The sequence below is a fragment of the Nematostella vectensis genome, chromosome 4 (assembly GCF_932526225.1).
Source record: "Nematostella vectensis chromosome 4, jaNemVect1.1, whole genome shotgun sequence".
In the NCBI taxonomy this organism is placed as follows: Eukaryota; Metazoa; Cnidaria; class Anthozoa; order Actiniaria; family Edwardsiidae; genus Nematostella; species Nematostella vectensis.
In genome coordinates, this window is record NC_064037.1 from 13,494,666 (window position 1) to 13,512,127 (window position 17,462).

Below are 17,462 nucleotides of genomic sequence, written 5' to 3' on the forward strand. Positions count from 1 at the left end.
GAGCAAACAGAGATTTTTTCAAGGTCTATATACGTATAGATGGGTAAGTAGCCGAGCTGAACTAACAAAGCCGTCCGAGATGAGCTCTGAGTAGCTAAGTTACTAGGCGATATCTTTTACCTGGTCTCAGAGATGGTTGTTAGGTGACTAGGAGATATCTTTTACCTGGTCTAAGAGATGGTAGTTAGGTGACTAGGAGATATCTTTTACCTGGTCTCAGAGATGGTAGGGTACAGTGTTGGTCCAGCCAAGCAAGGACCGTACGGCAGAACTCCTCTGGGTTTGTTGTGGATACGGAGCTATTATATGACTCAAACAACTGTCGCAGAAGCACGCTGAACTAAGAAGAGTCAAGGACAAACCATGTTCATTGATAAATTCATGTGTTAGCATCTCTTCTAGAGAGCTGTGCAATGCTAACCCAGCGCACTAATGTATTAGCACCTCTTCTAGAGAGTTATACAATGTTAACCCAGAACATTAATGTATTAGCATCTCTTCTAGAGACTGGTACAATGTTAACACAGGAAACTAATGTATTAGCACCCCTTTAAGAGAGTTGTACAATGTTAACCCAGAACACTAATGTATTAGCACCCCTTTTAGAGAGTTGTACAATGTTAACCCAGAACACTAATGTATTAGCACCTCTTCTAGAGAGTTATACAATGTTAACCCAGAACACTAATGTAAAAGCACCTCTTCTAGAGAGTTATACAATGTTAACCCAGAACACTAATGTGTTAGCACCTCTTCTAGAGAGTGGCACAATGTTAACACAGGACACTAATGTATTAGCACCCCTTTCAGAGAGTTGTACAATGTTAACCCAGAACACTAATGTATTAGCACCCCTTTTAGAGAGTTGTACAATGTTAACCCAGAACACTAATGTGTTAGCATCTCTTCTAGAGAGCCGTGCAATGCTAACCCAGCGCACTAATGTATTAGCACCTCTTCTAGAGAGTTATACAATGTTAACCCAGAACATTAATGTATTAGCATCTCTTCTAGAGACTGGTACAATGTTAACACAGGAAACTAATGTATTAGCACCCCTTTAAGAGAGTTGTACAATGTTAACCCAGAACACTAATGTATTAGCACCCCTTTTAGAGAGTTGTACAATGTTAACCCAGAACACTAATGTATTAGCACCTCTTCTAGAGAGTTATACAATGTTAACCCAGAACACTAATGTAAAAGCACCTCTTCTAGAGAGTTATACAATGTTAACCCAGAACACTAATGTGTTAGCACCTCTTCTAGAGAGTGGCACAATGTTAACACAGGACACTAATGTATTAGCACCCCTTTCAGAGAGTTGTACAATGTTAACCCAGAACACTAATGTATTAGCATCTCTTTTAGAGAGTTATACAATGTTAACCAAGAACACTAATGTATTAGCATCTCTTCTAGAGATTGGTACAATGTTAAAACAGGACACTAATGTATTAGCACCCCTTTTAGAGAGTTGTACAATGTTAACCCAGAACACTAATGTGTTAGCACCTCTTCTAGAGAGTGGCACAATGTTAACCCAGGGCACTAATGTATTAGCATCAATGTTAACACAGGGCATTATTGTGTGACAGGATACAATCCAGAATTTGAAGTTTTCCTGCGTTCTGTCTTTCACATGATTACTGAACAACGTCAGCATCTGATCCACTCGCTGGAAACCACAACATGTGTTAGATCAAAAAGAAACACAACCTTTTGCTTGAATACCCAATCCAATAATGTACTTTCTAACTATGTATTGCCTTTTTTCTCTAATTTTATGACATGGAACAAAAGCTGTTTTCAAGGAACTAAAAATCTCAGTTCAATTTGCTCAATCATGTGTGGAATTCAATTATTTTGTGGCGTTGTTCTACTTTATAATATACCTGCCGGCTGACCGGGGCACCTGTGGCCGGGAGCTGTGATTGACAGGTGCTGTGTAGATAAGACAGTCACAACATTAATATGCACAAGTGTGTCACTTTCTTTGTTATAATTTACTTATAATCGAAGCTCATTTACTTATAATAGAAGCTCATTTACTTATAATCGAAGCTAATTTCTACACACATCGTCAGACAACATGCACTATACCATCTTTGCTAAGAGATAAAATGGTGAAGAGATGGAAGTTAAGAAAGAAGCTGACATTTTCATGACACAATGATTCAAAAGACAGATAAATGCAGTGAGAAAAAGATGCATACTTGATGGAGGTGTTGAGTTCTTGTATTTCCTTCTTCAGTCGCGCTTCCTCGTCCGCCATGCTCTGCCGCTCCTGCTGCAGCCTGGTCGTGTAATCAACCGCTAGACACAAGTGTACCATGTTATCATCTAGCACATACAATATTGTAATGATAGACATTCTATAATTTGCGATGAGTTACATCCTTGGAAAGCAGTCTGGTCGTGTAATTAACCGCTAGACATAGACACAAGTGTACCATGTTATCATCTAGCACATACAATATTGTAATGATAGACATTCTATAATTTGCGATGAGTTACATCCTTGGAAAGCAGTCTGGTCGTGTAATCAACCGCTAGACATAGACACAAGTGTACCATGTTATCATCTAGCACATACAATATTGTAATGATAGACATTCTATAATTTGCGATGAGTTACATCCTTGGAAAGCAGTCTGGTCGTGTAATCAACCGCTAGACATAGACACAAGTGTACCATGTTATCATCTAGCACATACAATATTGTAATGATAGACATTATATAATTTGCGATGAGTTACATCCTTGGAAAGCAGTCTGGTCGTGTAATCAACCGCTAGACATAGACACAAGTGTACCATGTTATCATCTAGCACATACAATATTGTAATGATAGACATTATATAATTTGCGATGAGTTACATCCTTGGAAAGCAGTCTGGTCGTGTAATCAACCGCTAGACATAGACACAAGTGTACCATGTTATCATCTAGCACATACAATATTGTAATGATAGACATTCTATAATTTGCGATGAGTTACAATCAAGTCATCCTTGGAAAGGGAAGAAATTCAAATATCACGCTACCATCAAGCCGTCCACGGAAAGGGTAAACATTCCTATATAACGTTACCATCAAGCCAACCATGGAAAGGGAAGACACTATTATCAGTCGTTGCATTTTTTTTTTTGCCTTCTAAGGAGTCGTATATCGAGGTATTTTCGCAATTCCAAAGGAACCAACTAGAACACTAATGAGCAAATAAAATTATCAGCTATTTGCTATTTCACCTAGACATGTAATGTACTTACTTTTCTGGAGAACGGTGGCTTTGCTGACTTTGGAGCTTTTCTGGCTGGCTAGGGTAGGGACCATAGATGCCAGTTGGTCAAAGCCCATCTGAAAAGGACACAAATATAAGCACAGCCCTAGCAATGTATAATTTCAATGGCATGGGTTTATTACACTGTAGAGATTAAACAGCACTAATAATCCTTTGCATATTCGGTATTTCAATGTCATAATGAAATATTACCGTAATATTTCAATGACATGGGCTTATTGACATTGTAGAGATTATAAGCAAATACGAGTTTTGTCTTGTCTGCATAAGTACTTGCTTTGACTGTGATTTGATAGCATTCACGTCTTGATTTACCTTGATGTTACATCTTCGCTTCTGCTCGGCAGAAATGTGGGACATACGTCGATGTTCCTGGAATAGAAGCTACTTATTTTAATAAGTAATAATTAAAATTAAAAAAAATCTCATGAACATTTGCAAGAGAAAATTCAAGGAAAGAAAATGCAAGGGATAGGTTTAATATTGCATGATCAGTGGGCCGGGACGAGGCTTTACATTATCTACTTGATCGCTGAAGGCGCCTGAATCAAAGCATTTGAGCCTGCTTTGAGCAAACATCGCTTATGGTGACATATGGTATTACGATTTAAACACAAGCATTCACAGTAATCACACTGCTAATGTTATCGGTTTTACAGCAAGGCTTACAAGCACCATGGGGCGACATCAGTTGATGACCAATTATAACAAGTATTTTCTGTTTTACTTACCTTGTATTGCTCTCGATCGGATACTTTCGTTCTTTGGGTCTTGGATGCACTCTACAAAATAAAAAAAGAATAAACAGGCACATAGCTGCTAGCCTTAAAATGACCAGACTGTAACAACACAACTTACTACACGTAGCTTACTTTCATAGCCTTATGGCAGAGAGATTGTATCACACTTGCACGACCAGATTATTATAGGAAGTTAGCGAGACCAAGTGGTTGTTAGGTTGTTAGGAATGAATTTAACCTCCTAAAAGATACCTCAAACAAACGTAAATTTGTAATAAAAACAAAACAAACAGATCATTTTTTTAAGCTCGCGATCAATTATCATGGGTCGTGTGATTTTTTCGCTGGTTAGTGATCTAAAAACAGCCAATTGACACGTGTTAACGTTCTTTCATGAGCTACAAGTTAGATGAGCGATTGCTATAATAGCACCCTAAAAGATACCGAGGTAAAAAAATCTAGGCATTCTCGTTTTCACCCCTAATACGACGATGATCCCAGTCTGATGGATATAGGGAGGAACCCGATTAACATCTCGTTAAAATAAATATTAAGATCAATATTGTCACCGTTTTACTTCCGGAGGGCCAACGGAAACCTCAACCGACAAGAGACGAAAGAATATAAAAGAATCCGCGCTATCTAACATGCCATCCACTCTAAATTAACAGTGACATCCTCTAAGAAACTTCCAATAGACACACTGCTTTTACAGGTTTGAAATATATTTCGCGTTTTCCGTTAAAGATAATCGGAGACTGTTACACAATCGGCCGGGATTAAACTGGTGACAATGCCGCTCTAAGGCGCATTTTGCACACAATCATCAGGTTATACTTCGGTATTTTTACAATAACAGCTTGTAGAGATTGTTGTTATATTGCATTATATTGGTATTACTGTTATATTGCATTATATTGGTATTACTGTTATATTGCATTATATTGGTATTACTGTTATATTGTATTATATTGGTATTACTGATATATTGCATTATATTGGTATTACTGTTATATTGCATTATATTGGTATTACTGTTATATTGCATTATATTGGTATTACTGTTATATTGTATTATATTGGTATTGTTACAATAACATCTTTTGTTCTAACATTTACTTAAAATGAGAGAAGCATTCTGTACTTACAGGGGTGGTGAGGGGTTGTCGGAACACAGTTGTTGGCTGTGCCGTGGTGCTTGCCGAAAATGTGCTCACATTGGATGACACTAGTGAACAAACAAACAGACAAACATTGATAAGTCTATTATTTCTAATCTTTACTGTCTTCGAAACTCTACAGATGTTGATATCTACGATCCACGCCAAAACTCTTGATACCTCTACACCTATTTTTGGACCAATTAGAATACGAAATAGCGTTACAAAACACCCCCTCTTTGATACAATCACACCTCCCCCCTGGTCCAATGTTTGTCAGATAGCAGGATGTCCACTCTCTAACATGGCCCATATGGAATCTTAACATTGGACGGGGGGGGGGGGGAGAGGGGGGTCTCGTATGTTGACCGGTTCTTGGCCGGCCGGATACAAATTTTTGACTTTGGTTGGGCAAATTTCAAAAGGTATCAAGTAGTTTTTGCGCGGATTGTAGATCTTCCATAAAAGATAACTAAATACATTTCGACTCAGATGCCATACAGTAGATATTGGCTTAATGCCATTTAAGGTGGCGCGCCGAGGTTGTTTTGGCTAAACAGCTTATATACTATGTTCCCTACAGAAGACTCATTTTCGGGGCGACTTTCGTAAATTTTTCAAATTTTATTAATACATCTATGCTTTATCAGATTCCGCTAGATTCACTCTTCTTGGAAATCAAAGTATTTTTTGTCATGCAAGTTAAAAGGAATTTTTGGCTTCAAACTGACCTGTCAAACTTCGCGATTGATAAATCTTTATTTCACGCCAAAATTGTCCTCGCAATATTTGAAAAAATAAATGCACTCTTGCCTACAAAGATCCATCCCCGAATTTACGCCCCCTGCTAAGTCCAAACCCTAAGGCAACTTGTGTGAGAGGGGCAAGAGGACCAGTGTTGCACAAGAATAAATTTCAGATAGTCAATTCGAGAGTATTTTTGTTAAGATAATTTGAAAACTAAAGAATTTTTCCTTTTCAACATTTTAGCGCAACCCGCTCATCTTCCAAACTATTACCCGACTCTTTTGGTAAAATAGGCCTTACCGACAGTACTTGCTTGATGTAGTTGTATGTCGAACCTGCGTTTATGAGAAATTAGAATCAAAAGTTGAGTATCTGAACGCGCCTTAAACGAAGCCCACGCGAGTGTCACACATGGTAATCGACGATAGCTGCCTTGTTTCTTTCACATGTGACAGAGTTGCACGAGCGGAACTGAGATCCCGGGTTGTGCATTTCGTACAGATATCTCTATTCTGTAAGAACGCTTACTGTGAAGATGTGAACGCTGAAAGAAACACTCTATACAGTCTAAAGTACGGAAGAATATAAAAAAAATGCTACGGGTATATATTTTGAAGAGGAAATTTGTCAATCTATGAAAAACTATAGATAAGAATCATATAAAACACACATAACCCCCTCTCACTGAAAAAAAAACACATTGTTATCAAAAAGTTTGTAATTTCGCAGTTTTTTGGAGTCTAGAAAAAAAGTTCAAAGGCGGTAGCATAACCAAATGGAATAGAATAGGAGATATCTGTATGAAATGCAACCCGGGATGCATGGGACCTAAGTTTCGCTCGTGCAAATTTGTCACATGTGAAACAAACAAGGCAGCTCGTCGATGACCATGTGTGACGCTGGCGTGGGCTTCGTTTGAAGCGCGTTTATATCCTTAACTTTCGATTCTAGTTTCTCATAAACGCAGGTTGGACATGCAACTGCATTAAGCAAGTACTTTCGGTAAGGCCTATTTTAGCCATAGCGTCGGGTAATAGTTTAGAAGAGGCGCGGCTTGGGCTCAAATGTTGAAAAGGAATAAATTCTTTAGTTTTCAAATTATCTTAATAAAAATACTCTCGAATTGACCATCTGGAGTTTATTCTTGTGCAACACTGGTCCTCTTGCCCCTCTCACACAAGTTGCCTTAGGGTGTGGACTTAGCAGGGGGCGTAAATTCGGGGATGGATCTTTGTAGGCAAGAGTGCACTTATTTTTTCAAAGATTGCGAGGACAATTTTGGCGTGAAATAAAGATTTATCAATCGCGAAGTTTGACAGGTCAATTTTAAGCCAAAAATTCGTGTGCTTCAAGCTGGAGTATTGTTAGGTGTTACTGTGAATTTAGAAAAAAATTCATCGCGCAGATTTCGATATTTTTATTTTAAGAGGCCGCCCGTCTAAGGTTCGAGCAATTTCAGACATAGCCCAAAATTCAGAAAAAAGTTAACATTACCCAAACAACTCTTATTATATGCCCCACCAATCGAGCTAGTTTGGTTTGGAAAATGATGCAAATTTACCCCCAAAAAATTGATTTGAAAATGATGCCCTTTTTTAATGAATTTTTCGCAAAAATGTTCAATCTTCAAAAATCTGTAAAATATTCGTTTTTTTATTATTTTTTGTTGTTGCTCACATACGTTATTATGTACTATCAAGGCTATAAACTGATGTAATTTCATAGGCTTGGATTGCATAGAAGTATAGAAATAAGATTTTACGTTGTCCCCATTTTTTTCGGATTGACACCCAAAAAAATGTGTACTTACTTTACATAACAAAAGTCGGTATTAGTAGAGCGATCTGGGTAATGAGTTTGATATTTTCGGAAAGCTCAATAGACACGAAAGTTTTTAGTAAAGTTATTTCTGCGGGCACTCTCTTGTAGTAATTTTTACAAGACCTCGGATTTACCCCAAAACACTAATTTGCATAACAAGAGCGACATGTCGAAATGAATAAAACCGCCGAATCACGCAGTGAATTTATTTTTTTTACTCTGAAATGACAAATATGAGTCTGAGATACCGTTAGACAGTACTCGAGCTTAAAAAAACTATAACTTTGTCATTTTAGCTTTCTGTTGGTATTCTTTTTTCACAATATTAAGCAAAATACTTCGTGTCGAAATACATTTTTTTGCACGTGACAAACCTGCAATTCTAAAAACAAACGACTGCGATTCGATAACAGTTTATGTTTTTAAATGCAGTCAAATCTAAGCGTAATTAGGCTGTGTGAGTTTTTTTACTTAGAAAAACCTTCGGCGGGCATTTCTTTGTAGTCGTTTTTACAGGACCTCTATCCTGCGTGCATCCGGTTTCAATAAATAAATTCTTATAATAAGAATTTTTAAACCGGATGCACGCAGGTATCAGGACCTCTGCTTACCCGAAACACTAATTTGCCAAAAAGAAGCCCGTCCACGCAATCATTCGGTAAATGTATAGTTAGGAATGTTCAGGTAGCACCCAAAAAACCTTTATCATAGTATTCTTGCTTCTGGTTGTAAACTTTTTGTGTTTTCTTCTCTTTTCAAAGCTATTTTCCCTTAGCATGCAAAAGGAGATTTACATTCAATTGTTCGAATAAAAAATCACACCTACCTAAGATGACGAAATGTGAAAATCATAAAAAATGCACATCAGAGGTGTTAAAGAACGAACAAGACAACAACGAACGGCGTTTGTCACCTTCAGTTTTCATTCACCCTCTGAGCTGACAACAGCTCCTGGTAGCGCTTTGAAAAACAATGCGAATAAAGAGGAATATTTTTTACTCTATCCTGCTTGAATTATTTCAAAATACAACAATTCATAGCATAAACTATACTAGGAGTATTCAAAAGGGTTTCACATACCGCGTAGAATGACAATAAACACCGGTATGTTGAATTACAATTACACGCGCTGTTTCTCAGTCTCGCAATCTCACACTTGGCAGCTAAAATATCTACATTTTAGCCTATAAGCTACCCCTGCAGAATTCCTCCTTTAAAAGTAAACCTGTAATATAACAAAGCTTTTGTAAAAAAGTTGTTCTAACCACTTAATAAAAGGATGAGCGAATCGCACGGTACAAGCCGCGATTGATAAATATACTAGCGTTGCGCAAGTCACGTTGCAGATTCTAAGTTGTAAACAGACGATTTAAAAGCGAAATAATTTTAAAATCTTAAGCAAAATTGCTATACTGTAGGACTTAATTTCTCGTCTCCATTGCTATTCTTGCTGTTAACGGCTAAAGATTGTCAGTAGAGGCATCGTAACTCGACAACTCGCCTCTCGTGTAGCGCATTCCGTATAGGTCAGTTGTTTTAGAAGATCAATGAAGAACGTCCCGAAATTCTTTATAGCTCAACCCGAATCCCGAGGGACTATTGCACGCATGTTCTCTATACTGTGTAGCGGCTGTAGAGATATTGTGGGCTCGTAAACATGGCGGAAATCGGCGCGTAATTCGAATTCAACTCAAATCTTGGTCAAATTTTTGCGAGAATCAGCTCCTTTTGTGCTTCTAGATTTCATATGTGATGTATAAGTCTACTTTAAGTTTCTAAATATGTTTTATTTTAGCCTCTGAATTGTACAATATATAAGCACATTGAAGAAATTTATTTTCCCGCTTCGAGTTCCGTTACTACCGGCCAATCTTTACTTCGGATTTGAATTCAAAAGGTGTCGATTGTGGGCGGTCCTTACCCTTTTATAGCGCGGTTTGCATAGGAATATTCTCAGGTGACGATTGTAGCGAATTCAGCAAAGAACAGTTAGTACGAGTCACTGATTGCAATCGTGATGTTGGGAGCAATGTAAAGTATTCTCATGTGAGAGATATCGTAAGCCAAGGAGAACTAATACTTTGCAGAGCAGGTATGTTAAATCTGTTTTGTGGATTGCTTTGCAGACTGTTCATTTTGATGATTTTATGTATTAACAAGGTGTTTATTACCGAAGGAATTTTCAAAGATGATGGGTCAGGAATAACAGTTTGTCCTACGCTTCGTGATTCACTCGGGATTTATTGGCGAGGGCAGCAACGCCGATGTCAGATACCAAACGCCTTGGCAAACAATCCCTTAGACACGGCGCCAAACGCAGATCGCTACGTCAGCAAGGAAAGTGCGAAAAGTATTTTAGATGAAACGGGAATTCTCGTTCAAGTCGGTTCAGGTAAATACTTTTTGTGGTTTGATTTTTAGAATGAATTCTGATAGTCTGTATCCAATGATTGAAAAACGCAAGCCTTTGTTTCGCGTACGTTATTTTCTGCGACGGCAATCAAATGATGATAATTTGGAAATAAAGCACTTGGATGGATTTGAGATGCCAATTGTAGGATAAAGCCCAAAGCCTCAACCACGCTGTCGTGTGCCTGTGTATTGTCCTAACAATAACCATTAGCCGTCCCGTCCCGCCTATTGTTTTGTCACTTAAAAAATAGATCGCACCTCTCCCGAATAAAAAGTCAATTGCTGTTATTTTCTCTCTTGTTTACTTTGCTGCATTATAAATGGAGCTTCGCCGTTTCGGGTGAAGCCTGACTCAACGTATTGCTGCGCTTTTTACGACTTTATAAATCTGCTATTTATGACAAATCCGTGACTTTTGGTCCTTTGTGATGACCGTGAAATTTATTCAGTTGGAAACCTCTCGTTTGAGCTTTATTTTGATACTTTTTTTCCCTTTTAGCAATTTGCAGGAGATGTCGCGAGAACATAAAAGATCTGAGACCGGTACAAGATGTTACAGACATCGAGCCTGGTGAAGGGTAAGTCTAAAAACGCATATATATATACAGTATACGCATATATATATATATCCGTAGGCATATCTATTTATTAGAAAGTGGTTGTGCACACTACTTTGTTCGTAAAATTCAAGGACCTCAACCCTTTCTTGCAGGAAGCTTAAATCCTGATTCAATGCTCGGATCATTGTTTTTTTAATGCAACAAACGAACGAACGAACAAACAAAAAGCAAACAGTTATATTGTGCTTATTTGCAGAATGCGAGCTCCTCTAGTGCCCTTCACTAACCCAAGTGATCAGGGGCATCAGTCAGCTAGATATCGGGAGTGACGCATCACACCAGCCGTCCTCGGAGACAGAAACCAGTGAAAATAACGAGGCAAAAGAAGCTAATCTCTCTTCCGACCGTAGGAAGGAAGTGCTAGAAGAACTTCTTAAGGAATGCGCGGCTGAGGCTCTTGGCTCTATCTTGAGTCGACCGTGGGACGTTGTTACAGATAAGACCCGCGATAGATATATAGACAAATCAAGTGCTGCTATTGCCGAGGTTGTGAAAATCATTGCCCCTGAGTCTTCAGCAAAACTAGGGACTGCAGTGGTAAAAAGTCAGAAGGTGGATAGGTTGCTTGGTCATGATGTCCAGGATGATCTTATCTTGGCAGTCGCAGAGTCGTACAAGCTAGCACCTAAAGCTGAGACGGGGCAGCAGCTGCTGAGCTTGGTCTCTACTAAAGTTCCATACTCCAAGCTCGTGCAACATATACCTGGCCTGACACAATACCAGTTTACTTCATCAAGACGTTGGTTCTGGACTCCCTCCAATCTCACCTGGTAAACAAATAAAGGAAAGAGTAGATCCCGGAAAACTCGACCATTTCCTTGACTTTATTATTTCCTCAAACATAATCCAGGATTTGCCATTTAGCGAGAGAACACTGGCATTGACTACTGGCGAGAGGATAGTCCAAACATCATCCGGAGCGTGATTCCTACCCGCCTTACCAAGCAATACAATAAGTACTGCGAGGAAGATAACACCCCACTTTAAAAGAGTACTTTGCACAAAGTCCTTGCAGAGTCCTGCGTGGCGTCGGTGCGCAAGTGTCAGGGTCTAGACAAATATGCTGCAGAGGGCAGGCGTGGCTTTGATGAATGGTGTACTAGACACACTTCAGCATCATGGCGCTAGCACAGCTGAATTTGGAAAACTGAAAGTCAACTTGAAACTGCTGAAACAGTACATAAAAGGAGACTATGAGGTACGCTTCGAGGAGATTATATCGTAAACGTCCTGATCTATTCTTATTTATTTTTTTAGGGTCGCCATTATACATATTTCAGCGTTATAAATAAGCGTACATTGGACTTTGTTTGATAATGCCAACAGTAAAACGCTTGCGGTCGGTCATTCCCAAGTTTTTGTTTGAATGGGAGGGGGGTGCTTATTTGAAGGAGGCGCTCATTCGATACATTGCAGGGCTCTTATTTAAAGCTGTCGGCTAAAGCAAGCGTTTGCGGTTATTACAAACAAAAATGATTGTACTTATCGCTGTGTTTTGAATAATAGGTACACTGCGCACTAGATAGCAACGTTGCCGATCACTGCCGAATACATGCTCTTAGTGAACCTGCGTCACCGTACTTCAAGCAGGACTGCCTCCACGCTCATGACCAGTTGTGTGAGCTGTGTGAGCATGTGAAGACTGTAAGTATGAAGAAAATCAAAAGGCCCTCATTCCGTTTTCAATTAAACAAAAGTACCCTAGAATTTGCCTAAATGGGACATATATTAAATACTCTCATAAACAGGTGTTATTTTCAAGCCCTATATTTCCTGTAAAATTTGTGTGAGCTTTATCGTAGTTTTTTCCCCTTGCAACAGAAGATAAACAACGATCATCGCAGAGTGTATCTAATAACCTGGCTTTTTCAACAGAGTTTATGCGCAGTCGAAGAAGCCACAGCATCTACAGCTTTACCAAAAGATGCTGAGGATGATATCTTGTTTACGGTGAAGACGGCCTGTGAGGCAATCCAAGCCTGGAAGAGCCATCAGCTACGTATGGTCCACCAGGATGGTGCACGAACAGACATTATCGAGAACCTTGATAGTGAGTCGGTGCTAGTTTGGCAGGACTTTGCCATGAAGTTTCTACCCGTACAGTACCGAGAGTCCCAGGCAGACTTCTTTGGTAAAAGGGGTATATCCTTGCATGTTACTGTTTGTCAAACCAGGAGGGATGGAGTGGTCTACACCCAAACATTTGTCCGGGCAGCAAGACAGTAGCACTGTTGTCACGGTAATGGAGCACGTTTTGGCGACAATGAAGAAAGAACATCCAGAGATCATACAGACAAGACAACGCTGGATGCTACCACAGCGCATCTACTATTCTGGCCTGCAATCTTTTACGGCAAAGGACGGGAATCAACCTCGAACGGTTTGACTTCTGTGATCCACAGGGTGGAAAGGGTCCCTGTGACCGAAAAGCCGCCCAGAGGAGATGGAGCGAGCTATTCTGTCCGAAGGTGGTATCGATGGCCTGTGCGTGTAGCGTTGGTTTGTCATACAAGCCAAAAGCCACGAGCCCCGAAATGGGAGGGAATAAGTTCATTAATGAACTTCGAATTCTCTAAGGATGGAATCCTTGCTCACAAGGCCTACAACATCGGCGCAGGAAGGTTTTGGCCATGGTCAACTTTCACAGGTACGTAATATTACTTAGGGTTTCTACAAGCTTTTGTATGTCATTTCAAGTACGAAGCAAACATCTTATGTTCAACAACTCATGTAAGTGGATTTATATTCGGATAACACAGTCTTTATTGAATTCATTGTCTTTTTGTTGTAACATCTTATGTCTTTATTTTGCGAAGGTGCAATTTAATGAAAAAATGATAGGGTGTCTTTAGGACACAAGCACTTATACTGTCTTTATTGTCTTTTAGCCCTACCAGTGGAAGCTGGGTATTGGTGGGCAGAGTCCACATTCAGTGACGGCGACTTTGTCAAAGTGAGCCACCGAGTAGAAAAGAAACCAACAGATGTCCCACAGACGGAGCTAGACGAGGAAGAAGACGGCAACGACAGCAATAACCTGTTTGCTTGCCCAGAAGGCGGATGCGTAAGATCGTACATGACGTATAGGGGCCTGTCTTGGCATATCATTCATGGTAAGCACACCTACCACCCTGAGCGATTCACGCTTGGAGACGCGGCAAAGCGAAGACAGGCTAAACGGCTCGAGGCAGGAGCAACGCGTAATGTGACATCAGCGCCTAGTACTGCAGCCTCAACCTCTGATGTACTGCCACTTCCATCTGGTTGGGCTCATCGTGAAACACACAAACGCCACGCCCGATTCTCGAGAAGCAAAGATCTTTCCTTGAAAGAGTTTTTCAAGACGGCAAGGAGAGCGGAAGTAAGACGTCACCAGAAACGGCTGCAAAGGAAATGCGTGCGACGAGGGATGCTGACGGTCGGCGTGTGTTTAGCGTCGAGGAGTTTCTTAGACCTTCCCAGATCGGTGCGTTCTTTTCTCGCCTTGCAACTAGCAAGAGACGCCAAGTAGACATGGATGATTAACTACCACAGAGACTCGCCTCAGTCCACGAAGAAGTTCTACATGCACTGCAAAACACACCTGACCACCCAGTTCTCTTCTCCGGGAAAAACTTGTGCTGTCTTTCTTACGAAGACATCGACGCACTAAAGATGGTCCAACTTCGGGGAATGGTCGCTCATTTTGGACTTAACATGAAAGCCAGAAAAGATGATGTCATCGTCCACGCTGTAGTTCATTATTTAGATAAATGTCCGTGTAAAGGTTCCTCATACTAGTTTGTTGTTGTCTTGTTTTAGTTCAGAGCGATTCAGCCTTTTATTCAAAGGCTGTTTTATTCATTTCGGCATGTCGCTTTTGTTATGCAAATTAGTGTTTTGGGGTAAATTCGAGGTCTTGTAAAAATTACTACAAGAGAGTGCCCGCGGAAATAACTTTACCAAAAACTTTCCTGTCCATTGAGCTTTCCGAAAATACCAAACACATTACCCAGATCGCTCTACTTATCCCGACCTTTGTTATGTAAAGTAAGTAAACATTTTTTGGGCGTCAATCCGAAAAAAATGGGTCCAACGTAAAATCTTATTTCTACACTTCTATGCAATCCAAGCCTATGGAATTACATCAGTTTATAGCCTTGATAGTACATAATAACATATGTGAGCAACAACAAAAAATAATAAAAAACGAATATTTTACAGATTTTTGAAGATTGAACATTTTTGCGAAAAATTCATTAAAAAAGGGCATAATTTTCAAATCAACCAAAACAACCTCGGCGCGCTACCTCAATTGAATGCTGGCTAAATGGAAAACATGGAAGCCAGTCGCTTTTAATTTTAGTTACCTCTTTTAAACGCCCCCCCCCCCCCCCCCCCCCCGGCTACTTAGGCCGCTAAAAAGAGGTTAGCCACTTTTTTGGTAGTTTTTTGGTGTTACGGAGCACCAGCACCAAAAACACAATGGAACAAAAGCCAAAAACAAAGACTTTAGAACGAGACAATGAAATAGAGTACAAAGGCCTTGAGCACCAAAAACAAAGCTCTCCGTAACACCAAGGAATACCCACTTTTTTGTTTTTTTTAAATTTATTTTTTTAATATATAAAAAGTAGCTGTTGTGCCATAATTTCAAATTAAAAACAGCAACTTTTAAATTTCAAATAAACACGATATAGAGAAACACCCTTGATTTATAAGACAGGTTCCTTAATTTCAGTGCAAGGCGATTGTTTCATTCAATAGGAACCTAAACGTATTGGTTTACATTATTAAAGCAACTGCAGACTAATGAGTCTAGAATGGCGGAGAAAGAGACAATTGAGTCCAGAATGGCGGAGAAAGAGACAATGAGTCCAGAATGGCGGAGAAAGAGACTACGTTTCCGAAAACAAAATACATTTTTACTCTAGAACCTGACTCTAGCCATGAAGACCAAGCTGATCAGAAACGTTTGAATGATCCACGGAAATCACACTTGCACACATGACGGAAAAACCTGGAAAACGCACAATTCCAGATAGAGAGAAGACACATGTGCTTACAATAGCTATAGGTTCCTTGTTCTACGGACTGATTTTCAAGACACAAATAACGTGAGGACGAAGTGCACATAACCAGATTTTGGCTTTTTAAGATAATTTTTCCTTGATCATCATTGCTCTGCGTATCAGCTCAGGGACGAAAAGCTCAAATTTCAATGACACTTTACAAAAAGTCGCATCAATTAAAAAAAAAAAGTCGCACTTGATATTTTATTTGCTATAAGTTACTAAGTACTCAGAGAAATTCTCTGCTTTATCGATGTGAAATGGTCTTATTTGAAGCGTCACGTCATGCTTTTCAGTCATGTCACACTTGCATATTAGTTTTACTCCGACCTGGCTAGGAAAATGAACAGTAACCCTGAAAACGAGAAGTCACTACCAGCAGCCCTCGAAGATTACAGGCGGGTCCACCCAGTACCGAGTAATCGAGGTCAGCGAAACAAGGCGCAAAAACGAGAAAGAATAAGACAGCAGAGGGAGGGGTGGGGGGGAGTAGGGGGGTTGAGGGGAGGAGTGAAGTGGAAGGGGAGTTCTCGCAACTCGTTCTGCTGATCTGGGTTCCCGAGGACGGAGGCGGTTATACTTTAATCACATTTAGCATTTCCCGACAGAAAACAAGATATTACCACATGATACTGTATCTATATGGGATTTGCACTGGAACTAATTGGTTAAAAACTACTGAAATTTGAATTGATATTCATTGACCTACCAAATGAGAGTTCGTGTTCGCCAGGTGGGTCACTGAATGATGATGTGAAGGACTGTTCGTTGTTTGATACCTGAAACTACATTTCAACAATATACATTAACAATGTGATATCCAAGTTTTGGTGCTAATTTTAGTATGTAACTGTATGTAACTCATACAGCTATCACATGAAACCGTGCACGTGAAAATTATTCCAAGTGAGAGCAACATTTTGATTCATAAAGTCTTTTTTAAAAGCTGCTAAAAAGGTCTTTGATTGGATGTGTAATTATCAATCAATGTTTCCATCTCTTTCACTTGTGATGACCATAGTATCGGATAAAACATTAATGCTGTACGATCAAGCCGCAAGTTTATTTGTGAGGACGGCATTTATTTGAATAAGATTTGAATAATTCACGAATTAGTTAGTGTCTGTGTCAGTGGAGTCCTTTACTTAAACAGCAAAATAAAAGCCACAGAAAGCCATTATAAACCTGAAAAGGAAAACAAATTCCCCACGACTGGAAACAAATATTTGTTCTAAACAAATTATACCTAATATAATTTGTCTGCGTGGTATCCAAGCACTTCGTCCACAAACCGAGTCGTCCACAACCAACTCGTCCACAAGTAGAGTCAACTCGCCCACAAACTAGAGTCAACTCGTCCACACATAGTTTTCACAAAAAAGTAGCCTCGTACTGTAGCATAAGGGAAGTGTTTCATATAAAAACAGTCTTTTAGAAACTTCATATACACAGTTATTCGGAACACCAATTCGACAAAAAAAAACATTACATTAAAACGAACCCTTACAAACCCCTATGTAACTAGAGGGCTTCTGGAATTACGCGCTTGTGCGGAAGCGCGTAATTTGGCTTTTTCCCGGTAATCCGCGTAATCCACAAATTTCCGC

At 39.6% G+C, this 17,462-nt stretch overlaps 2 protein-coding genes across 4 annotated transcripts in view; one reads left to right on the plus strand and one right to left on the minus strand.

Moving 5' to 3' along the window:
* The window catches only part of LOC5511024 (MLX-interacting protein), a 32,890-nt gene that overhangs the window by 801 nt on the left and 14,627 nt on the right, over positions 1-17,462 (minus strand). For all 3 annotated transcript variants that reach the window (XM_032380275.2, XM_001631403.3, XM_032380276.2), the window contains 9 exons: positions 16,565-16,640; positions 5,193-5,272; positions 4,036-4,086; positions 3,620-3,676; positions 3,273-3,360; positions 2,217-2,316; positions 1,896-1,944; positions 1,604-1,678; positions 211-340 (listed from right to left, as the gene is read on the minus strand). In XM_032380275.2, coding sequence (XP_032236166.2) covers positions 211-340; positions 1,604-1,678; positions 1,896-1,944; positions 2,217-2,316; positions 3,273-3,360; positions 3,620-3,676; positions 4,036-4,086; positions 5,193-5,272; positions 16,565-16,640 — 706 coding nt within the window. The remainder of the gene's footprint in view (positions 1-210; positions 341-1,603; positions 1,679-1,895; positions 1,945-2,216; positions 2,317-3,272; positions 3,361-3,619; positions 3,677-4,035; positions 4,087-5,192; positions 5,273-16,564; positions 16,641-17,462) is intronic.
* Positions 12,686-14,619, plus strand: LOC116617537. The gene is made up of 2 exons (XM_048726499.1): positions 12,686-13,451; positions 13,693-14,619. Exons 1-2 carry the CDS (start codon positions 13,361-13,363, stop codon positions 14,313-14,315), a joined length of 714 nt encoding a protein of 237 aa, XP_048582456.1. The 5' UTR covers positions 12,686-13,360; the 3' UTR covers positions 14,316-14,619.